At 42.6% G+C, this 24,891-nt stretch overlaps 1 protein-coding gene across 1 annotated transcript; it reads left to right on the top strand.

The window, feature by feature from the left end:
* Positions 1-1,860: 1,860 nt before the first annotated feature.
* Positions 1,861-23,878, top strand: LOC119741345 (tyrosine-protein kinase STK-like). Its single transcript, XM_038217095.1, has 12 exons — positions 1,861-1,984; positions 2,564-3,377; positions 7,219-7,312; positions 8,473-8,571; positions 18,038-18,141; positions 18,514-18,672; positions 21,285-21,440; positions 21,779-21,921; positions 22,117-22,230; positions 22,332-22,479; positions 22,750-22,881; positions 23,676-23,878. The coding sequence occupies exons 1-12, from the start codon at positions 1,982-1,984 to the stop codon at positions 23,876-23,878; spliced, it is 2,169 nt and encodes a 722-aa protein (XP_038073023.1). The 5' UTR covers positions 1,861-1,981.
* The last annotated feature ends 1,013 nt before the right edge of the window (positions 23,879-24,891 follow it).

The following is a 24,891-nucleotide window of genomic DNA, read 5'->3' as shown; positions in this document are numbered from 1 at the left end:
GAAAATACAAGGGGTTTTTTTTTGGGGGGGGGGAAATGTGCTTTGCCCCCCCCCCCACCCCCTTAGAATTTTTTTTCGGGCGACGCCCATGGGTCCAAAACAAGAGTATGAGAGCAGGTTGTGGTGGGAACGTACTGCTTGACACCATGCAAACCGTATTGGAGACCATTCTGAGCACGCATGAAAATGACGCAATCTCCTGACCCAATTCTCAATTCTGAACGGTATTTTTTTCGTAGGCCGGTTCTATTTATGTACCCAATTTTCCTGTATGGCTTTAAACAAAGTTCAGTTTTGAACAGCGCGTCCATCGACAGATGGTACCAGCCCAGCCCCCCCCCCCCCCCGCCACTGCAACGATGAGGACGTTGATTCAAGTCCATTGCCATCACTATAAGTTTAACGTCATTAACCGAAATAGACTGAAACTCTTTGACATTTTTTGTCTTCAAACACAATTGCAAGTCTCTATGGATAAAGCCTAGCGACACTATCCATGCCACTATGTCGTGGGGATAGCCAGTCTCTCCCCAATATTTTCTTGATTTGAGGTTTTTATGCATCACTGATTACTTTGTCCGACCGGATCAATACAAACAACGTGAAATTGCGTAACCACGAATGGTTTTTCCCTTCTTTAGAAAAATTGACAAAATAAATATTTATAGAGCAATAAACACCAAAGTCCACTTGCACAGAGGCGTACGAGTAGTCGTACATGTACGGAGCCCCTAAAGGGACAGGCATGATGAAGTTTTTTTTTATTTCGTTCCCTCGAAATATTATTTCGTTCCCTCGAAATATATTTCGTTCCCTCGAAATAATATTACTTAACCAACTAATCAATACTGATTTCGTCATTGAACCTCAACGGATTGAAAACCGTTTTGCATCGGGCAAACAGACGTTTCGCTCCTAGTGGAGCGGCATAGGGACAGAATTGTGCATACGCGAAACGGGTCATTTGGGAGACATTCCAATAGACATTTTTCAAACTTCAATGTGCCCTAACCCAATATTCCCTTGTCATTTTTCCACGCATTTCGGTATGTTCACTAATTAGACCACGAGCAACAAATATAATCTAATTGCGACTATAAAATGTTGCCTTTAAAGGGGACTGTGACATTTAATGACCGATATCTCCCATCGTGCGAAGAAACTACGATAACGTGTCTCCTTAATGCTACCTTTACACGTATTATATTAATAATAAAAATGTATTCTTAATAATTATAGCGTTTTACATAAAATTTCAAAACGCTTTACAAATTATCAAAACCACATACAAAGTAAACAGTTAATTAAAAGAGTGGTATTTGATTTGGAAAAAAATGTACATTTTAATTTGTAAAACATACATTTAATTTGGCGTTGATTTTGAGAGCGAGGTTTATCCTGGGTTTATTTTCGCAATAACTGGCATTCAATTTCATTTTGCATCATTCAATAAATTAATGTGCATAACGTTTCATGTAAAGAATTACAACGAATGTGCAATCCAATTCGCAGAAATCGATTTTTTAAAAATTGTAACACAGGCTGAATTAAACATTCTCTTTCATTTGTTATAGCCCTATTTAAATTCGCATTTTTGCATTCAATTTAAATAAAGTAAACAGGCCTATACAAATCATGATACAGCTTTGATAAATTTAATTAATTAATCAATGTATTGTAGGCCTAATTGATCATTAATGTGTTTGTTCTTAGGGAACGAAATGATTTCGAGGGAACGAAATAATATTTCGAGGGAATGAAATAATATTTCGAGGGAACGAAATAAAACAAAAACTTCATCATGCCTGTCCCTTTTTGGGCTCCGTATACATGACCTTTGTATTAGACTGTTAACACTGGAGGATATGACTGTGAATCGTTTGGTGTTCAATATGCTCGTATGATTGGTTTGCAAAGTCGGTAATTTTTTTGTTTTAATACGTCAAGGGATACTTCACGTTTTGGTTGCTACGATCACAAGATGGTCAGTATAGGTATACATGTATTGCTAATGTGTTCATGAACTGGGGTAGTCAGAGTGATTGAGGCTACATAATTATGCGTCGAAGTTTCATGATACGAAAAGGAAAATGGCTGATAGTTGTCCGCAGCCCAATCACTGTACACGTATACAGGCATGATACACTTATACAGGCTTTAGGCGAATTCTGTTTTATGAACCTTGGGGTCGACCTGGACGGAGCAACTGCCCTTTCCGGTTGATTTTGCTGGTCTCAGAGGGACAATAATCACTGACCGACTCACTGACTAACTGTCACTTGTAAATTGAACTTGCATAAGATTCTCACTTGCTTAGGATTCGGGTAATGTTATTTGGCATAGAAGCCTTTTCACGATTGGAATTAGTCCGAGAAATCTCAATTTTGAGACAGTTCGAAACAAACCCGTTTAATATTTTTTCAGGATTCATAACTAAACTGGACATCGTGTTTTTGTTTTATTTTCAAGTGGTGGAGCTATTAGTTACATTGAGTTTCAGTGGGAATATAAATGGCATGGTGGGAAAATAATAACAATTTGACTCATTAATTTGTGATGGCAGGAAAAAGACTTGATCGAGATCAGTCTGGACAAAATCAAAAGGGACTCCGAAGTAAGTACCCCTGGGAGTCGAAATACGGTATGGATGGCAACATATTCATCACCCTCTGGTCCAAGGACTGTAGCTGTAAAGAACTGTGGCAGATTCAAGAGGGAAGAAGCCTTGATATTGCAAAAATTGCGCCACCCAAACATCATTGAGTTTTTAGGAGTTGCACCTCTGTCTTTTGGCGGATATGCTATTGTGACTGAGTTTGCCGAAAAAGGATCTTTGTACGATCTCATAAAGCAACATCCTGATGATTGGTCAGATTTCAAAAAGCAATGCTGGATAAAATGGGCCATTGAGATGGCACGGGGTTTGCAATACATCCACGAGCAGAAATACCAGCATGGGGATGTGAAATCACCGAATATGGTCATTACACAGGACGACACGCTGAAGATCTGTGATTTCGGCACTGCTAGGCATTGTGAGGTTACAGTCAGTACATGTAGCATTAGGGGATCATGGGCTTGGATGGCACCAGAGGTCATGGGCGAACCTGATCCTCAATCACAGACAAAACCTAAAGTGACAACCAAGTCCGATGTTTTCTCTTATGCTGTCGTTGTTTGGGAACTTCTCACTGGTAAGGCACCATTTCCTGGGGAATCTGCAGTTAATATGCTCAAAGCCGTCGCAATCCAACGAAAACGCCTGGAAATCCCCACAGCATGCCCTGAGTCCCTGCGTGACCTGCTAACGGAATGCTGGGATCAAGACCACACAAAGCGGCCCAGTATGGAGGAGATTTTGAGCCGCTCTGAACCAGGTAGGATAGCATTTTACACTGATTTTGGTATAAAAAAATTGCTTTAAAAACTGTTTTCATGAGACTTTAACGAAAAACCTCAACGGAATCGAATGGAGTCAGCTTATTCGTTCAAAAAGAGGAAACCCTTCAAAACAGAAACAGTGTGGTGGGTAAAATTAACCATAATAGTGGCCCAGCCCTATGAAATATTTTGTAACGCTTTGACCGTCGCCCTGAAATTTGGTGACCGTAACAAATTCTGTAGAATCTCAGTAGTTGCAATGGCATTTGTACAATGGCGATTAAAGCACTAGTAATCTTAAATTCGTCATTACACTAGTAAGGCCAAAAAAAATAAGTCTCCAGTTTCTGGTATGGAGCTTGCCCAAAAAGTGGTGCGGCGACGCGGTTTTTTTTTTTACCTGATTTTTTTGCCTTAAAATGTAGGCTGATGACTGCAAATGGTCCCCGACTAGACTAAGTGCAAATATATGGGAGTCCAGAGAGGCCACACATAAAGCTCATTCTCGATCATAACCCCATCTAAAAACACGTTAAAATTGTGCAGCAGCAGGATTCCAGTCACACCAGTGAGTTTGTCGGTTTTGAGACATCATCTTTCATTGAAAAAAAAATTTTTCATTTTGCCGACGCGCATGGCTACGGCGACGCGCGCGCATACCAGAAACCGGAGACTTTGTTTTTGCCTAATCTAAAATTCGTCATTTTGTATGAACACATGGACATTTGCATTGTTGCCCGAACCTATCAAATATAAATTTTGGACTAAAGTTCATGATAAGCTACTTTTCGTGACCAATGCGTGCTGGCACGAAAAGTAGCTCTTCAATTTCACCTTTTCTGCACATTTGTCAAGAATTGTCATTCTTGACAATTTGTACATGTAAGAAAGGTAAGGCGTTTATAACATTACCAAATAGTACTTCATTGTTGTCGATTTGTTTGAAGGAAATTCCAATTTTGCGAGAAAATCATGAAAACAAATATAGCGTCCTCAGGCGGTAATGTATGAAGCCCATGTTTATTTAGTTAGATGGATGTTGATCCAAAAGAACGTTTATTTTGTACTAAATCTGAACACGTTTGAAAAGAAACATGTAGAAAATATGCCAAAAATACAGTTTCTGACCCAAACTTCGCAAAAATAGTAAAGCGCCCTCTTGTGGTCATCACAGTTGTTTTGGAATATCGGCCGTCACAATGTGCCCCCCCCCCCCCGGTCTGTCCTGAGACGATTCAGTATACCCTAGTCCTGTTCAGCTTAAAGTGGATCCATGTCGAATCTCATTTCCTTGCTTCCAGGATTTAGACGTACAGTGCAGTCGGGCCGTATTGCTGTCATTTTTGTCATAATATTCTTCAGACGTGCAAACTTCTTCAGTGTTTGTATTTGTATTTTTTTATGACATGGATATGTTTTTATGCACGACAGCGCTAGTTTCAGGAGAATGGACAACTTGTACAATTTCCGAAAGCTCCCCCCAGCAGGACTCCCAAATTTCTCAAAGCGGGTCGTTGGAACAAGTTGGGAAGGGTAAGTAGATGTGCTCCTCTTTGAGCAAGAATACAGTTCCTACTTTCTTCTGATTCTTTGCTAGGCCTATTTCCCAAACTGATATTATAAAAGAAAACGGTTGCGCGACTTCAAAAACAAACAAACAAACAAACAAACAAACAAACAAACAAACAAACACCCCAACACCCCAACAAACAAACAAACAAACCTAACATTCTTCTCTCAGCAAAAAAATGTGTTGTCCACTTTTGGGGCTCCATGCCACAAATTGATTACACCATTTACAAATCAGTCACCTTGGTCTGCAGAGCAAAATCTGTCTTTGTACGTAAGTCTATGCAACATTCCTTCTGTCACTTTAAAACTTTACATTTTTAAAGCTCTGTTATGCATTTTTAATATTTCCATTTCATGTATGCACTTATATTTTTCTTCGGAATAGCTGTACATTCCTATAAGGCTTTCTCAATATTTAAGTCATTTTAATAATAATAAAAGTAGGTATTAATCTATAAAGCGCACGTATCCACTATAAGTGGTGCTTAAGGCGCTACATCATTATTACCCTGTTTATTGGGCCCATGAAACATTCCAAATACCATCTCAGCTCCCTGAGGAGTATACAGCTCAATGTTGCCATATCGGTGCAAAGCAGCAAAATGAACTACAATAACCATCTATACCCAATTTACTCCTGGGTGGGGAGGAGCAATAAGTGACAAAGTCTCTGCATTAACACTATTGCTATACAGCTCCCCAATTATTTCGTGAGGGGTGTTACTTTTGTTAACGTAAACAACAAATTGAATTCCCGAGAGGGATAGAAATCCAAAGCTCACGATATTAAATGCACAAGTCACGTAACTTGCTGCCTACTTTTCACAGGTGATAAATAAAGATAACATTTTGAACTTTCGCTAAATTGGACCGAGTGTGAAAACGCTTGCCAATTTCTTTGGCGAATTTGAATGAACATTCTGTTTGTTTGACTGAGGTTGTGAAATCAGACAAGAATACTTGTATCCAACAACAAGAGATCGCAACACACACGCGGCTACATACATCATGTAGGCCTTCACCCTTGAGTCCCTTACGTTTCGGAGAGAGTAAACAAGTAGAATGGAAAATATCTAGCCTTATCTTCCATTATTTTCAAACAGCATTCTTGGGTCTGAGTGGGGATCATTGTCTTGGATGACGCAAAAACAAACGTAATTGTTTGAGATAATTTTAAAGTTTCTTTCCATGTTTTTCCCGGTCCCCCATGTTCACAAATTGTTACGGAGAAATATAAATCAGACTTCAAAAGAAATAAGCGATAGGATATGGATAAACGAAAGATGATTAGAGGGACACTACGGTTCTAGAACAGCCCAATTGGGCTACAAAATGCGCTTTGAACAAAATGATGTTAATCGGAAAGAACATTTAAAAGTAGGATCTAAACATCCACACAACTATCCTTTAAAAACTGGGCATTTTTGTGGTATTCCTGTATTATGCGTGCGAGAACGAATTTCGGGGTCCACTTTTGCGACCCCAAAAAGTCGAGCTGTGGGTGCTAGTTGTGATTTCATCCGTAAAGTGTTCGCCTTTTGCGGACGTGTAAGAAACCACATTTTGTGCATTGGTGATTGGCCACCACAGTTCGCGAGCACGATGCTGTATAGGCACACACAACGTGTACATATTGCACATTGACCAAACCGACAGGAAAAACGTATTCGTACTCCGTCGTGTCCGATGTAAACAACCAAGGTTTTTTCGTCTTTTCTCTGGAACGGTAAGACATTAGGTTGGTTTCCTTTGAACCACATGTTTGAAATAGGATAAGTAAACGATATGACATGAAATTTTCGTGGATTTTAGGACCTCCTGCCCCTTTAATGAAGTATGAACAAAATTACATTTCATGATAAGCTACTTTTCGCTTTTCGTGCTTGCCCCCCCCCCCGGACAAAGGACAAAGAAAAAAAAGAGGCGCGAAATCATATTGTTGTTAATTTAATGGGTTGGGGGGGGGGTACATGTCCCTGCCCACCCTCGAAAAAATTAGCAATCGGGAAAATGCTGGAAATATAGGGATTGGGGGGGGGGAACCTGCTTTGCCCCCCTCTAGAAAAATCCTGGCGACGCCCATGTTCTTGAGATGTTGTTCAAAAGATAGTTTGTTAAGATGCAGAATGTAAATACATGTGTATGTATCATTTTCACACATCTGATGTAGGTCTGTAGTAGTATGTAGATTCCTTCCATTTTTCTCAGTTTTAAAATGCTTGTCTCCCTAATTCTAATTAGGCTTTCGATATTTTGCAATTGCAGTACCGACATACATTGCACTTTACGATTATGCGGCACAAGAAAAAGTTGACTTGAGCTTTCAGAAAGGAGAAACGCTAGATATTATAAATAAGAGGTAAGTACAAATTCAGTTTTGACGAGGGGCATCTCCGCCTCTTTCAAAACCCATAGCCTCGTGGAACTTGCCGGGCTATAATGAATTTTTGTGAGTGCAATTCACCTCATGAAATTAATCTTACTATTTCACGAATCTGAAACATTCATTATGTTGTTGCACAGCAAGGGTCGATATGTGAACAGATTCATCGATTAATTATGCAACTAGACTGCGTCCTAACCTCAAGATTCTGACCATTCAGCAGGCGCTTTCTACATCGGTTCTTCGGTAACCCGTTTTGAAAGCCAATGTCGGTTTTTATTATATCTATATGCCCATCGTTGTATTACACATACTTTGGCATCAAAATTGACCAATCACCAGCTTAGTCCAGATTTCAGAATGAAATGACGTCATGTCGACTCTGGCTGGTCTGCTGGTCCGCAGGGTGGCATAATTTGCATGCTTATATATATATCAGACGTTGGACCAGAGACAGAGAGGGTTCCGTTGGACAACAGGTCATACTCGGACGCGTTGGGACAAATAATTCAATGCGCGTGGTACCCTGGACCCACCAATCAGATAACGGGATTTATTCAGGCGTTGTGGAAGACCCATATAGCTTAATGATCTAGAGTGTTGTTGGCCCAAGGTTAGGGTTTTAATATAACTGCTGAAGGCAGTCCTTCATTTCTTGTTCTGTTTTGAACGTCGTCTACCCCCTCCTGGTAATGCATTTGTCCTGTGCTCCCATGATCCCGGGGCTAGATGATGCCGTAAGAACAAGAGAACATGTGCGTGAAAAGTATGGCGTAAGAGTGTCAGCAAAAGCTAGATCTCCTTCGAAGGCATCTATAACAATTATATACGGTTGTTGTCCGCGTTTGATACATGGGGCTTTCATTTTGCGCACAAAATGGACCCGACCTGAGGGAGCCGAACTATTGTCTGGCAGCTAATAATTCACAGTTTGTGAAGAAATATAACTAAATGTCGGTTAATTTTTCATTCCATGTTTCATTCAAAAATGAATAAATCTTATATTGCTAGGAAAACAGCAATTGAATAAAATCAATATTTCGAGGTTAAGTTAGAAAATGAGGGAGAATGCATCTTTAATTTAGTCGCCAAAGAAATGTGTAATTCCTTTGGTTGCTGTTGTGGTGTTGTTTAAGGTCTGAGCACTGGTGGTATGCAAGGTCAACTAAGACTGGTCAAGAAGGCAATGTCCCTTCCAACTACATCAGACGTGCAAGAGATATTGATACAGAAGAGTAAGTCACTTTCATTTCTCATTGGTTAGATTGTAACAAACAACAGTTGGAAAAGCAACTTCATTTTAGTTTATAAGATACCAAAAATGGAATATAAAGGCCAAAAAGAGTATTTCCTGCATGGAGTCGTGATTCGTTTCATTTTTATCATTTTTTTTATCACGGAGGGGAAAAGTCGTTCAATAACAAAGCACAACCAGAAAATCAAAATCAAGCAAATTGCAATCGTGTTTTATTGAAAAGCTTCAAAACAAGGGGGAAAATCATTTCGGAAATTAACTATGAATTAGGTCATATAATAATATTTTAGTTCAATCCGCTATAAGAAAAGAGAGATGGAAGAAAATCCATTATGTTTTAAACATTCAATTTTTTTACTCGTGATAAGAAATCTAAAAGTTTACACGTTTGTCTCAATATTAATTCCTTTTTGAAATCTATTACCAGCAAACACATACTAATTATAATTATTTCAAGATCAACTACACACTCCCCAGTTAATTTAAGATGGGTGGCGATTCAACACGGTTTAGGGATCACTTGTGCCATACAATGTACTCGTCGAAGTTGGGGACCAGTATTTTAGGAAATTCAAAAAGCGGGGCGTGAGAAATTTAGCGTTGGGATGGGGGAGGGGTCTGGGCATTACCAGATGGCCCAGAGTCATTATGAATAAATGCACATTTTATGCTGATGTCCTGATGATGTGTTCTGTTATCTTTATGTTAAGTGGCTGGTGAACGACCATTATAGCTTACAGTTTATACAACTATTACATTGGGGGAAATGTCGTAAAGATTCATTTTCATGAGATGATAACAGGATGTCATCTCCAATAAACAAAAATAGGGAAGGGGTGGTAGGGGCATGCCCCTAACTCTTTCCATAAATTTGCAATCTGTGCAGGGCTTCAGCATCAGCAATTTATGAAGATAAGAAAGAAGACAGATTAAAATCACTAGTTTCTGTTTATCAGTATTATTACTAGTGCAGTGCCCGTCTAAAATGTGCATGTTCGGTAAGTGCAAATTGCTTTGTCGCTGGTATAGGTTGCATACTTGCAGAGTTTTTGAGAACTGCTCGTGCAAACAACGCACGCAATTCAATGGTGTTGTTTTCACAGGTTGAACGCACACTCACGTCAAAGTTTGTGCCAAGTTTGAAGTTCGACCGCCTACAATGGTCGCTCAATCGACTGCAAAAATAACGTGCCCGTGTACATACGAAAACATGGTATGCAGTGCTATTCACCCATACTGGACAATGGTATCGCCCTACAATGCACGTGCGCGCGCGTGCCCGTCCTTTTTGCATTGTTTGCGTCATATTGAGCACGCGCACTTAAGCTTTACATGACGTAAACAATTGAAAAGAACTGCAGTGCGTGGTGCTATGTTCTAAGCTATATACTGCCATGTTACGGGCCTCAGAAAATACTGTTTTTTGCAGCTTTTCCGAGAACCGCTCATCCAAACCACCTCAAACTTGGCACTGCACATTCTGGGGTGCCGAGCAATACACCCGCCGATTTTCAACTTCATACGGTGCCCGGTTCTGGAGATAATCGACGGACAGACAGACAGACTGACAGACAGAGATTCCTGGAATTATAGTAAGGACTAGTGCAGGGCCAGTCGAAAATGTGCGTGTTCGGAAGGGGCAGTTGAGAACTGCAGCTCGTGCAAATAACGCACATTATTCAATGGTGTGAACGCACACTCGCAAGTTAAACGCACAAAATGTCGTCAACCCCCGGCACTGATATTTACCCCTGCTGGACAATATGGTATCGCCCTACAACTGTAGGGCGTAGTTGTAGGGCGATACCATATTGTATTAGAGTTGCTCAGTCGACCGCCTACATACAGTGCAGTGATGGTTGCTCAGTTGACTACAAAATGCATGTGCCCGTGCCCGTGCATGCCACTCACGTACGAAGACATGGTGTGCAGTGCTATCGCCCTACAATGTTCCCGTCCTTTTTGCATTGTTGCGTCATATTGAGCAGGCGCGCTCTTGCTCAAACATGACGTAAACAGTGCGTGGTGTTCTAGGCTATATTCTGGCGCACTAGGCCTCAGAAAATGCTGGTTTTTTGCAGCTTTTTCGAAAACCGCTGGTCCAAACCACTTCAAACTTGACACTGCACATTCTGTTGTCCCGAGCAATACACCCGCCGATTTTCAACTCCATACGGTGACCGGTTCTGGAGATAATCGGCGGACAGACAGACAGACAGACAGACAGACAGACAGACAGAGATTCCTTGAATTGTAGTATAGACTAGTGCAGTGCCCGTCTAAAATGTGCATGTTCGGGAAACGCAAATTGCTTTGCCACTGGTATAGGTTGCATACTTGCAGAGTTTTTGAGAACTGCTCGTGCAAACAACGCACACTTACGTGAAAGTTTGTGCCAAGTTTGCAGTTCGACAACCTACAATGGTCGCTTAGTCGACTGCAAAAATAATGTATCCGTGTACATACGAAAACATGGTATGCAGTGCTATTCACCCATACTGGACAATGGTATCGCCCTACAATACACGTGCGCATGCCCGTCCTTTTTTTTCCATTGTTGCGTCATATTGAGCACGCGCGCTTTAGCTTTACATGACGTTAACAATTGAAAAGAACGGCAGTGCGTGGTGCTATGTTCTAAGCTATATACTGCCATGTTACGGGCCTCAGAAAATACTGTTTTTTGCAGCTTTTCCGAGAACCGCTCATCCAAACCACTTCAAACTTGGCACTGCACATTCTGGGGTGCCGAGCAATACACCCGCCGATTTTCAACTTCATACGGTGCTCGGTTCTGGAGATAATCGACGGACAGACAGACAGACTGACAGACAGAGATTCCTGGAATTATAGTAAGGACTAGTGCAGGGCCAGTCGAAAATGTGCGTGTTCGGAAGGGGCAGTTGAGAACTGCAGCTCGTGCAAATAACGCACATTATTCAATGGTGTGAACGCACACTCGCAAGTTAAACGCACAAAATGTCGTCAACCCCCTGCACTGATATTTACCCCTGCTGGACAATATGGTATCGCCCTACAACTGTAGGGCGTAGTTGTAGGGCGATACCATATTGTATTAGAGTTGCTCAGTCGACCGCCTACATACAGTGCAGTGATGGTTGCTCAGTTGACTACAAAATGCATGTGCCCGTGCCCGTGCATGCCACTCACGTACGAAGACATGGTGTGCAGTGCTATCGCCCTACAATGTTCCCGTCCTTTTTGCATTGTTTCGTCATATTGAGCAGGCGCGCTCTTGCTCAAACATGACGTAAACAGTGCGTGGTGTTCTAGGCTATATTCTGGCGCACTAGGCCTCAGAAAATGCTGTTTTTTTGCAGCTTTTTCGAAAACCGCTGGTCCAAACCACTTCAAACTTGACACTGCACATTCTGTTGTCCCGAGCAATACACCCGCCGATTTTCAACTCCATACGGTGCCCGGTTCTGGAGATAATCGGCGGACAGACAGACAGACTGACAGACAGAGATTCCTGGAATTATAGTAAGGACTAGTGCAGGGCCAGTCGAAAATGTGCGTGTTCGGAAGGGGCAGTTGAGAACTGCAGCTCGTGCAAATAACGCACATTATTCAATGGTGTGAACGCACACTCGCAAGTTAAACGCACAAAATGTCGTCAACCCCCGGCACTGATATTTACCCCTGCTGGACAATACGGTATCGCCCTACAACTGTAGGGCGTAGTTGTAGGGCGATACCATATTGTATTAGAGTTGCTCAGTCGACCGCCTACATACAGTGCAGTGATGGTTGCTCAGTTGACTACAAAATGCATGTGCCCGTGCCCGTGCATGCCACTCACGTACGAAGACATGGTGTGCAGTGCTATCGCTCTACAATGTTTCCGTCCTTTTTGCATTGTTGCGTCATATTGAGCAGGCGCGCTCTTGCTCAAACATGACGTAAACAGTGCGTGGTGTTCTAGGCTATATTCTGGCGCACTAGGCCTCAGAAAATGCTGGTTTTTTGCAGCTTTTTCGAAAACCGCTGGTCCAAACCACTTCAAACTTGACACTGCACATTCTGTTGTCCCGAGCAATACACCCGCCGATTTTCAACTCCATACGGTGCCCGGTTCTGGAGATAATCGGCGGACAGACAGACAGACAGACAGACAGACAGACAGAGATTCCTTGAATTGTAGTATACTAGTGCAGGGCCAGTCGAAAATGTGCGTGTTCGGAAGGGGCTGTTGAGAACTGCAGCTCGTGCAAATAACGCACATTATTCAATGGTGTGAACGCACACTCGCAAGTTAAACGCACAAAATGTCGTCACCCCCCGGCACTGATATTTACCCTTACTGGACAATATGGTATCGCCCTACAACTGTAGGGCGTAGTTGTAGGGCGATACAATATTGTATTAGAGTTGCTCAGACGACCGCCTACATTAGGCTACATACAGTGCAGTGATGGTTGCTTAGTTGACTACAAAATGCATGTGCTCGTGCCCGTGCATGCCACTCACGTGCGAAGACAGTGTGCAGTGCTATCGCTCTACAATGTGCCCGTCCTTTTCCATTGTTGCGTCATATTGAGCACGCGCGCTTGAGCTTTACATGACGTAAACAATTGAAAAGAACATCAGCGCGTGGAGTTCTAGGCTATCCGGTTCGTTAGTGTGACGTCACCTCCAGCACTTTCTGCACGATTGGAACCGGAAGTTAACGCAGCTCCAGCGTTTGCAGCCAATGGGCGCTAGTAATCAGTGGTGTGCGCGCGTGTATGACGTTCTTACTAACGAACCGGATATTCTGGCGCGCTAGGCTTCAGAAAATACTGCTTTTTTGCAGCTTTTTCGACAACCGCTGGTCCAAACAACTTCAAACTTGGCACTGCACATTCTGTTGTCCCGAGCAATACACCTGCCGATTTTCAACTTCATACGGTGCCCGGTTCTGGAGATAATCGGCGGACAGACAGACAGACGGACAGACAGACAGACAGACAGACAGACAGAGATTCCTGGAATTGTAGTAAGACTAGTGCAGGGCCAGTCGAAAATGTGCGTGTTCGGAAGGGGCAGTTGAGAACTGCAGCTCGTGCAAATAACGCAAATTATTCAATGGTGTGAACGCACACTCGCAAGTTAAACGCATAAAATGTCATCACCCCCCCCCCCCCGGGACTGATATTTTCCCCTACTGGACAATAAAGTATCGTCCTACAACTGTAGCCCTGGCGTAGTTGTAGGGCGATACCATATTGTATTAGAGTTGCTCAGTCGACCGCCTACATACAGTGCAGTGATGGTTGCTCAGTTGACTACAAAATGCATGTGCCCGTGCCCGTGCCCGTGCATGCCACTCACGTACGAAGACATGGTGTGCAGTGCTATCGCCCTACAATGTGGCCGTCCTTTTTTTCATTGTTGCGTCATATTAAGCACGCGCGCTCTTGCTCAAACATGACGTAAACAATTGAAAAGAACAGCAGTGCGCGCCGGGTTCTAGGCTATATTCTGGCGCGCTAGGCCTCAGAAAATACTGCTTGAATTTTTTGCCGCTGGTATAGGTTGCATACTTGCAGAGTTTTGGAGAACTGCTCGTGCAAACAATGCACGCGATTCAATGGTGTTGTTATCACAGGTTGAACGTACACTTACGTCGAAGTTTGTGCCAAGTTTGAAGTTCGACCACCTACAATGGTTGCTCAGTCGACTGCAAAATAATGTGCCTGTGTACATACCAAAACATGGTATGAAGTGCTATTCACCCATACTGGACAACGTATCGCCCTACAATGCACGTGCGCGTGCCCGTCCTTTTTGCATTGTTTGCGTCATATTGAGCACGCGCGCTTTAGCTTAAACATGACGTAAACAATTGAAAAGAACGGCAGCGCGTTGTGTTATGTTGTAAGCTGCCACGTTTGCGTCCGAAAATACTGCTTTTTTGCAGCTTTTTCGAGAACCGCTCGTCCAAACCACTTCAAACTTGGCACTGCACATTCTGCTATCCGGAGCAGTACACCCGCCGATTTTCAACTTCATACGGTGCCCGGTTCTGGAGATAATCGGCGGACAGACAGACAGACAGACAGACGGACAGACAGACAGAGATTCCTTGAATTGTAGTATAGATACTAGTGCAGGGCCAGTCGAAAATGTGCGTGTTCGGAAGGGGCAGTTGAGAACTGCAGCTCGTGCAAACAACGCACATTATTCAATGGTGTGAACGCACACTCGCAAGTTAAACTCACAAAATTTCGTCCGTCCCCACCCGGCACATACAGTGCAGTGATGGTTGCTCAGTTGAGTACAAAATGCATGTGCACGCGTGCATGCCACTCACGTATATGTACGTACGAAGACATGGTGTGCAGTGCTATCGCCCTACAATGTGCCCGTCATTTTTGCAGGGCCCGTCAAAAAAATGCACCTGTGCGTTAGGGGCAATTTCTAAATGCTCATGTCATGCAAACAACGCACACGATTCAATTGTGTTGTTTTCACAGGCTAAACTCACACTCATAGGTTGAGCGCACTTTGTACATGTCGCCAGGCCATCCCCGGCGAGGATATTCACAAATACGCCCGTGTAGCTACTCACCTACGTGAGTAAGGTTGCTCAATCCACCGCCTACAATAGTGGTTCAATCGACTGCAGAATGCATGTGCCCGTGCAGTCAGGAAACATATGGTACGCATGCTATTCACCCATACTGGACAATGGTATCGCCCTACAATACACGTGCGCGTGCCCGCGTCCTTTTTTCATTGTTGCGTCATATTGAGCACGCGCGCTCTTGCTCAAACATGACGTAATCAATTGAAAAGAACATCAGTGCGCGCCGGGTTCTAGGCTATATGCTGGCGCGCTAGGCCTTAGAAAATACTGCTTTTTTGCAGCTTTTTCGAGGACCGCTCTTCCAAACCACTTCAAACTCGGCACTGCACATTCTGCTGTCCCGAGCAATGCACCCGCCGATTTTCAACTCCATACGGTGCCCGGTTCTGGAGATAATCGGCGGACAGACAGACAGACAGACAGACGGACAGACAGACAGACAGACAGAGATTCCTTGAATTGTAGTATAGATACTAGTGCAGGGCCAGTCGAAAATGTGCGTGTTCGGAAGGGGCAGTTGAGAACTGCAGCTCGTGCAAACAACGCACATTATTCAATGGTGTGAACGCACACTCGCAAGTTAAACTCACAAAATGTCGTCACCCCCCCCCCCGGCACATACAGTGCAGTGATGGTTGCTCAGTTGAGTACAAAATGCATGTGCCCGTGCATGCCACTCACGTATATGTACGTACGAAGACATGGTGTGCAGTGCTATCGCCCTACAATGTGCCCGTCATTTTTGCAGGGCCCGTCAAAAAAAAAAGCACCTGTTCGTTAGGGGCAATTTCAAAATGCTCATATCCCTACAATAAACGTGCGCGTGCCCGTTCATTTTCCATTGCGTCATATTAAGCACGCGCGCTCTTGCTTTAACATGACGTAAACAATAATACTGAATAGAACGGCAGTGCGCGGAGTTCTAGGCTAAACTCTGCCGCGTTGAAGCTCAGAAAATACTTCTTTTTTGCAGCTTTTTCGACAACCCCTGGTCCAAACCACTTCAAACTCGGCACTGCACGTTCTGCTGTCCCGAGCAATGCACCCGCCGATTTTCAACTCCATACGGTGCCCGGTTCTGGAGATAATCGGCGGACAGACAGACAGACAGACAGACGGACAGACAGACAGACAGAGATTCCTTGAATTGTAGTATAGATAGATAGATAGACTAGTGCAGTGCCCGTCTAAAATGTGCATGTTCGGGAAACGCAAATTGCTTTGCCACTGGTATAGGTTGCATACTTGCAGAGTTTTTGAGAACTGCTCGTGCAAACAACGCACACTTACGTGAAAGTTTGTGCCAAGTTTGAAGTTCGACAACCTACAATGGTCGCTTAGTCGACTGCAAAAATAATGTACCCGTGTACATACGAAAACATGGTATGCAGTGCTATTCACCCATACTGGACAATGGTATCGCCCTACAATACACGTGCGCATGCCCGTCCTTTTTTTTTCCATTGTTGCGTCATATTGAGCACGCGCGCTTTAGCTTTACATGACGTTAACAATTGAAAAGAACGGCAGTGCGTGGTGTTATGTTCTAAGCTATATAATCTGCCACGTTGAAGCTCAGAAAATGCTGCTTTTTTGCAGCTTTTTCGAGAACCGCTCGTCCAAACCACTTCAAACTTGGCACTGCACATTCTGCTGTTCCGAGCAATACACCCGCCGATTTACAGCTCCATACGGTCACCCCTTTAACACTGATATTTACCCCTACTGGACAATATGGTATCGCCCTACAACTGTAGGGCGTAGTTTAAGGGCGATACCATATTGTATTAGAGTTGCTCAGTTGACCGCCTACATACAGTGCAGTGATGGTTGCTCAGTTGACTACAAAATGCATGTGCCTGTGCATGCCACTCACGTATATGTACGTACGAAGACATGGTGTGCAGTGCTATCGCCCTACAATGTGCCCGTCCTTTTTGCAGGGCCCGTCAAAAAATTCACCTGTTCGTTAGGGGCAATTTCAAAATGCTCATATCATGCAAACAACGCACACGATTCAATTGTGTTGTTTTCACAGGTTAAACTCACACTCATAGGTTGAGCGCACTTTGTACATGTCGCCAGGCCATCCCCGGCACTGATATTCACCCATACGCCCGTGCAGCTACTCACCTACGTGAGTAAGGTTGCTCAATCCACCGCCTACAGTAGTGTAAGGAACGAGCACGCGCCCCTGGAGTCGAGGCTGGAATGTTATAGTTCTAAATTCAACACGCAACGCCCCAGGTGCGTTCTGCGCGACATCACGCAGAACATGCTATGCGCGCGTCAATCTCCATAAAAGGGCTGTTTACATCTTACTCGCCAGCTGAACACTCCATTATTTTGCTAGAGGGATGTTTCAAAAAGCATGAAGTGAACTTGTTGAACAAAATTAGGATATTTGGAACGAATTATTTGATTTTTTTTTATACCAAAAAGGTATTTATGAATGGGAATAAATATGTGCTCGGTCGGTATTAATCACTCTGTTTAAGACCGCTTAGAGTCTGGGTGCTGATAATTACCCTCGCCTCTGGCTCGGGTAATTATCAGCACCCAGACTCTAAGCGGTCTTAAACAGAGTGATAAAAACCTCTCGAGCACACATTTATTCCACAATACACTTTTACAAGACATTATTTTAAACACACACAAATAACAAACAAACAAAAATCTTTAAACGCATGGACAGGGGACATGCTGTCCCCCATACGGCCAAAGAAATTCATAAATCCATAAAAAAAAATTGAGTTCCATTATTCTGATCAAATGACAAGTTATTTTTGGCTACATTTTTTTTTAGTTATAAACCTTTGCATTTGACTCAGAGATTCTCCCCAATTCTAACCAGGTGGTACTTTGGCCATATAAGTCGCATTGAAGCTGAGAAGAAACTGCTACAGCCTGGTGTCCAGCAAGGAATGTTCATTGTCAGGGATAGTGAGAGCAACCCAGGTATAAAGACAAGTTGATTGTCCTTGTTCTGTGCATGAAACAAGTTTGTGATATTGCTTCGACCTCCAAAGCGGGACCCTATACATTATATGATGGTAGTAAATTGTACACTCATGCATGTTCACTTTAAGCCATCGTATAACGTTTTATGATGTACCTTACAGGAACCTCCTTGTATGGGTTCCATATCTCCAGTAATGCTGTAACAGTAAAGTATGAAGTAGCTATATACCATACATTTTTTGCCATGCTAAACCTATGAGCCCATATGGTCGAATCCAAAAGTTGCTTGTTGTTCATCTTAATTCTTTTTCACGTGCAGGGTTTCATTCCTTTTTTGAATGATAATCTTTGAAGTATTTTCCTTCGCAGGTGCTTTCTCAATATCGATTCTTGACCACGACTCTGATATAGGCAACAATGTGAAACACTACAGGATCCAAAAGCGTGGCGATGATGAGACTGGATCATATGACATAGACGGAGGCGCCTCGTTTCCTGTAATCGTTGAGCTTATCGATCATTACCAATGTACGCAAGTTTCGAGTTAAAAAAGACATTGTTGAAATGGCACTGTATGGGGTCATGATGGAGCTCTCTTTTGTAAAGTATTTGAACTGAACTAGCTAGTTCGGTATTTCAACTTCGCATGTGCACAATGATATGGGACACGGGTCATTTGGAATAATCGCAGGCGTATATGAGCCAACCTCGTTCCCAGGGTGTCAAGCAGTACACGCCCATCACTACCTGCGCTCTCACCCTGGTAATGGATCATTTGTGCAATATTTTTGAATACGTATGCAATTGAGGAATAGTCTGGTGCCTGCATATGCCTTAATTTAGCGCTTGTTTTTGTATGTGGCGTCTGGGGTAAAAACAGCATCAAGTCGTGGCGGCACGTGAGCATGGTGCGAGTTACGAAAACACCATTTTTTTTTCAAAATTAAAATGTAACAATCTTATCCAGATTATATGCAGTATCACATTTTATATTAACATTCACACATTGGAAAAGAAATGATTATCTTTAAGAAGGTGTGGTCGTAATAATTACAATGAACGTGAAAACACGTAATGCACAACACCAAGTACACAATATAAATCCATTAGGGCAAAAAAAAAAGTCTCCGGTTTCTGGTATGGAGCTTGCCCAAAAAGTGGTGCGGCGACGCGGCTTTTTTTTTTTTTTACCCGACTTTTTTGCTTCAAATGTCGGCTGATGACTGCAAATGGTGCCCTACTAAACTTAGTACAAATAGGCCTATATGGAATTGGGAGTCCAGAGAGGCCACATAAAGCTTATTCTCGACCATAACTCATCTAAAAACACGTTAAAAATGTGCAGCAGCAGGATTCCAGTCAAACCAGTGAGTTTGGCGGTTTTGAGACATCATCTTTCATTGAAAAAAAAAATCGTTTTGCCGACGCGCATGGCTACGGCGACGCGCGCGCATACCAGAAACCGGAGATTTTTTTTTGGCCTTACGATATCGAATCAGGATACAGGAAGAAAGTTTGCTATCCAGGGCTTACTATTGCAAACGAGGTTGGAAATAAAGAAAGCACCGGGGAGGAGGTTGTTTATGGGCCTTCAGTGCGTTCGATTACTTCCCCCGCGCTTACTCGTGCAAGCGCGATTTACCTCTCACGTGACTTCTCGCGCTTACTTGAGCCTGGCCAAAGTGACCGACTCGCCGAGCCGGTCACTTTGGTAAGTATCCCACAAGGCCATGCAACGTCCGGCGGGCGCCTCATCAGGCCGTGTCCAAACGGCTTCCACGGAGCATAGAGCTACAAACCCGATTCAGCTCTATGCACGGAGCTACGGCTACGAGTTATTGTCAGCGCGTCCCCGCGTATTAGCTGGGCGTTGAGGCCGTGGACGTGCTCTCGGATGCAGCCTGGGAAAAATGTTGCAACCTGATACCACTTGCGCAATTGTGTACAAAGTCTATGAAGAGTCAAGAAAAAATTATCCTGACAAAATTGGAAATATTTCTCAGTCCCAGATTCATGTCTTATTATCGTCATTTTTGCAATGCATGACCTTTATTGAGATGATATACGAAGAAAAAAACATTTCCCCCCGGAAAAGCAAAAAAAGGAAGGGAAAAAAAGAGAGAATAATGAAAGGTTTGCGGAAACACCATGTGCGAATATGAGAATGGTTCTGAAAAGAACCACAGGTATAAACTCGACGTTCCGGTCAGTATGCTCTGACCGTCTTCAGGAGAGAACAAAAAGAAAAGAGAGAACAAAAAGAAAAGAGGCGAGAAGTCATATTTCTGTAAATTTAATGGGGGGGGGGCAAAATGTCCCTACCCCCCCCCCTAAAACTGATAAATCGGGAATATGTTGAGAAAAACAGGATTTTTTTGGAAAACATGTTTTGCCCCCTCTAGAAAAAAATCCTGGCAAAACCCATGTTTCCAGCTCTTGCACGAAACTTTACCCGAAACCGTTCGTTTATTTAGCTCCACTGCGCATCTCTGTCATTGCGCGAGGAGCCAGGCGCGAGTAAGCTGGGGGGAGTAATCGAACGCACTGTTTATTCACGAGTCGGCCATTTTGGATTGAAAGTGAGGTAAAAGTTTGATTTGTAGAACTTGTGTAGAAAAATGAAAGTAACTTAATCACAGATTAATTCTAGTCGTGAAGTAAATTTAAAGCGCCCATGCAATGTATTATTGTTTAATGCTATCCTTAAAAATGCACATTTGTGTCCTATTTAACTCTTTTTTTTTAAATTTCATTTGGCAATTTTCAGGGTAGTTTGGTGCCTTTTGGGGTTTTATGCTAATGCCAATGTCCATATTCATGAGCAAAACTGTGATGTCATCCTGGACAGTAACCTCAATCTTACAGCTATTGCAGCGCAAAAAGTTGCTACAATTTCGGCTTTTTGCCGTCATAAAATGTCTTTTCTTTGGTGATTCCTTGTTGTGCAAGTTCATGGCATTAAGCCTATCAGCAACCCTTAAACCTGAAGTATCATTTCAGGGTAACATCAGTATATATATTTCAGATCCTATGCATTTAAAATCAACGAAAACGTTTGTCAAGGAGCGATTTAGCATATAATTCAACAGCTAAACCGTTCAGAAATATTTTAAATTTCACAGGTGATTTTCTCTTTGCAGGTGAAGCTGACGGACTGTGCACCAAACTAACCTACCCCTGCCCTAGAGAGACTCCGAAGACTGTGGACTTGGGCGACGATGATTGGGAAATCCCCAAGGAGTGCTTAACGCTGGAAAAAAAAATTGCAGTCGGTCAGTATGGAGACGTTTGGAAAGGTGCGATTGTTTTTTCCTAGTGCCATTTTGCCTAAGGAGTTTGCTTTTGAGAAAATGAAAACATGAGATATCCAGATAATTCTCTTTCTTTCGTTCGTTCAGGCTATTTGATGATTGCTTATGCTGAAACTTTTAGCTATTCGAGAAAAATGTTGAAATCAATGGCGGACAAGAAGAATGTAAATTAACTCATTCTTTAACAGCCTTGTTAAATTAATTACAATATGTGAATTTACCTGTAAAGTAATTGAATCGGGGAGTTTGATGAGTCAGCAGGGTGCACTGACTATTATACTTTTTTTTCTGATTACAGACTTTCTCTGTCTTATATTTTTAAGGTGTTTTGGAAGGAAAGACCCCAGTGGCCATTAAGACCCCCAAGATGGGGACTAGTCCATCCGCCTTACTGGCAGAAGCTAACATCATGAAGAAGCTGCACCATCCAAACCTCTGTCAACTGTGTGGTATTTGTTCACTTAAGGTATGGATCAGGTCCTTTGAAGGAAGATAAGGTCCTTTTCAGCAATATTTTGAAAATCTTATTTGAAAGTGCAACTACAAAGGTTACTGTAGGGAGGGCTTAGATTTTTAGGATACAATGCACCTACCAAATGTATATGTGTAGAAGCTTTTTTTTGCATTTTGTTTCATCCCGCAATTCTTGTTCTTCATCCAGGAACCCTTCTACATTGTCATGGAGTGGATGTGCAACGGCAGTCTGTTGAATTACCTTAAAAATGGCGAAGGACGAAACCTGAAGTTGCCCAAACTTGTTGACATTGGAGCTCGGGTAAGCATGGAAATCATTTTTCCCTTGTCCTTTTATCGAGCTTTACTTCTGGCCATTTCCCATTATTTTACCTTTTATAAACATCACTTTTTTTTTACTAGATCGCATCTGGCATGGCCTACATGGAGTCCATTAACTACATGCATCGTCGATTGGCTGCCAGAAATGTACTTGTTGGAGACGCCAACATCGTCAAGGTGGCTGATTTTGCGGAGGCAAGGATAAATGATTTGGGATTAACAGAAAGAAGTAGGTTTTCATAACACACCCCTCTCTTTCGAACTGTCAATTGTCTTTGGGGCAAACCGCACTTAATGATTTTATGGTCATCGAATACAAAATTAAGTTAGAGCCAAGGTGCAGTTTCTAAAACAACATTATTTTTCCACAGTCCCTAAGCAAATTTCTGTAGCAACTGTGCATACCGTTTTCAATAAGCAGCCCAGTTTGATTATCTGTTGTCTTGTATTGATCTTATTCAAAAGTTGAGCGTGACTTGCGTTTCTGTGTCACTTGCAGGCATTATGATCCCACTCAGATGGACAGCCCCCGAGTTTTTCATGCAAAGCCGCAACAGCATCAAATCCGATGTCTGGGCATTTGGTATTTTGCTGACAGAGTTGGTCACACATGGACAGCGTCCTTATTTAGGTAAACTTGTATTTCTGATTTACATCTGTATTTTGGTTATATGTCTGTGGTGCGGCTACGATTGGTTAACATTATTGACTTTTTGAAGGATTCAAGCCCCCTGTTAATATTTAAAATCGTCATTTCTTGCTGATATGGAGTCAGTATGTCTACGTCGGCGAAGGGCAAAACCTAATATTGATTTACATACCCCAAATTCCATCTTAGTACCCGCTGCTACATGTACATCAGATTCAAACCAGCCAACCGATCCTGCAAGTTCGGCGGTCGAGTGGTGAGACGTCTGCACTATAGAAAGCAGGAGTTCGTGGGTTCGAATCCCATCCGAGTGATTTTTTCCAACTTTCACTCGGGATGCAACACGCTGAGTTTAGTGTTTATACGTCGCGACGCGTCGGTGTCTTGATGAAGGGCGAAACCTAATCAAAGGCGGATCCAGAACCCATTTTTTTTAGGGGGGCAAAAAAAAATTTGGTTCCCCAAAGAGTTGGTCCCAAAAATTACGGTGTGTGCTGCGATCTGAGGCAATTTCTGACCACCTGACCAATTCTTTTGGAGGAAAAGATGGTGGTGTACGCTGTACGATGGTGGTTTCGTTTTTTGGGGGGCCATGGCCCCCGTTGCCCTCCCCTGGATCCGCCCTTGAACCTAACATTGATTTGAGCGTACTATGCCATCTGTATTACAACTGTCCTAGTTATTAAAAGGAATTTCCCATAGCGCTGACTGCTGTATGTGACATGTAAAGAATTATCCAATTACTGTGGACACACATTCATTCTCTCTCTAATAAGGTATGAAGGACGAGGAGGTTAAGTGTCAGGTTAAGCAAGGCTATCGCATGCCCAAGATGGCCAATTGCCCAGACGCCCTGTACGAACTCATGCTCAAGTGTTGGGACAAGGATCCCGCTGCGAGACCCACATTTGAGTTCCTGCATTCCTACTTGGATAACTACTTCGTCGCAGAAGAACATGAATACACGGAAGCAGAATGAAGACGGTGGTGTGTACAGTACATAGCCTGTCAACTGCAATACTTATTATAGGGAATCTAGCAGTTGAAGATATCCTCTGAGGTCGTGGACACAGACCACAGTACACAGAGCATGCAATTATTGTTGAGTCTCCCTGTAAAAAGAATTTCAAATTTATATGTATTTAACTATTAAGCAAAAACATGGCAAGAACGTCTCGGGGGTCACGTTGTTGATGAAAATTAGTTAGGAAGTTTTTTTGCAGTTGTACATGGTCTTCCCAATATGCATTCTGTTTGGTTACATGCTTTCAAACAAATGATGTACAAAAAAATTAGGATTTTACAACCTCTCTCACAGATTTAGTCACTTATGACGGTTGGGGAAGACAGGTTTTTGCCATGTTTATCCAGTTCCAATTAAAAAAAAACAACATTTAACACGTCAGATGAATGAGGGCTGCTGTAAATACTAGTCCATAAACAGGGTTCCCGCGGCCTGGAAGAAAAACTGGAAAAGTCATGGAAATGTATTTTCAATTTTCAGGCCTGGAAAAGTCATGTAAATTTGTCCAAAGAGACAAACATCATGGACTTTTTTTGTCTGAATGGTGCAGTAACCCTGATAAATCCATTTCATAAAATTAAGACAAATGCAAATTGTGCAGGCCTGCATTACCTTGAAAGTGTTGAGGTTCCCCGTAATACACGGGGAAACCAACCGGCATAATGCCTACAGTGACGTAGTCCACACGGCTCTACTTTCTTAGGTAGACATAGCCTTATGAGGCTTAACTCTTTATATATCATATGATTGCTGTTTAAATACTTAAAATAACACAAGAGAAGTATAAAATATACTTCTCTTGTGTTACAGTGATATGCGGCTTGAAAAAATAATAATGATGAATTACATTTGTTGGTGATGTAATTGGAATTTATTGAATGTTCGATGCATACCGATAATAACTATTATACACACACGATCGCATAATGTGATCAAATGTACTATAAAAATAAAGGCAACCAACAAAA

The sequence above is a fragment of the Patiria miniata genome, unplaced genomic scaffold (genome assembly GCF_015706575.1).
Source record: "Patiria miniata isolate m_02_andy unplaced genomic scaffold, ASM1570657v1 HiC_scaffold_5, whole genome shotgun sequence".
NCBI lineage: Eukaryota > Metazoa > Echinodermata > Asteroidea > Valvatida > Asterinidae > Patiria > Patiria miniata.
This window is presented reverse-complemented; position numbering and strand designations above follow the sequence as displayed.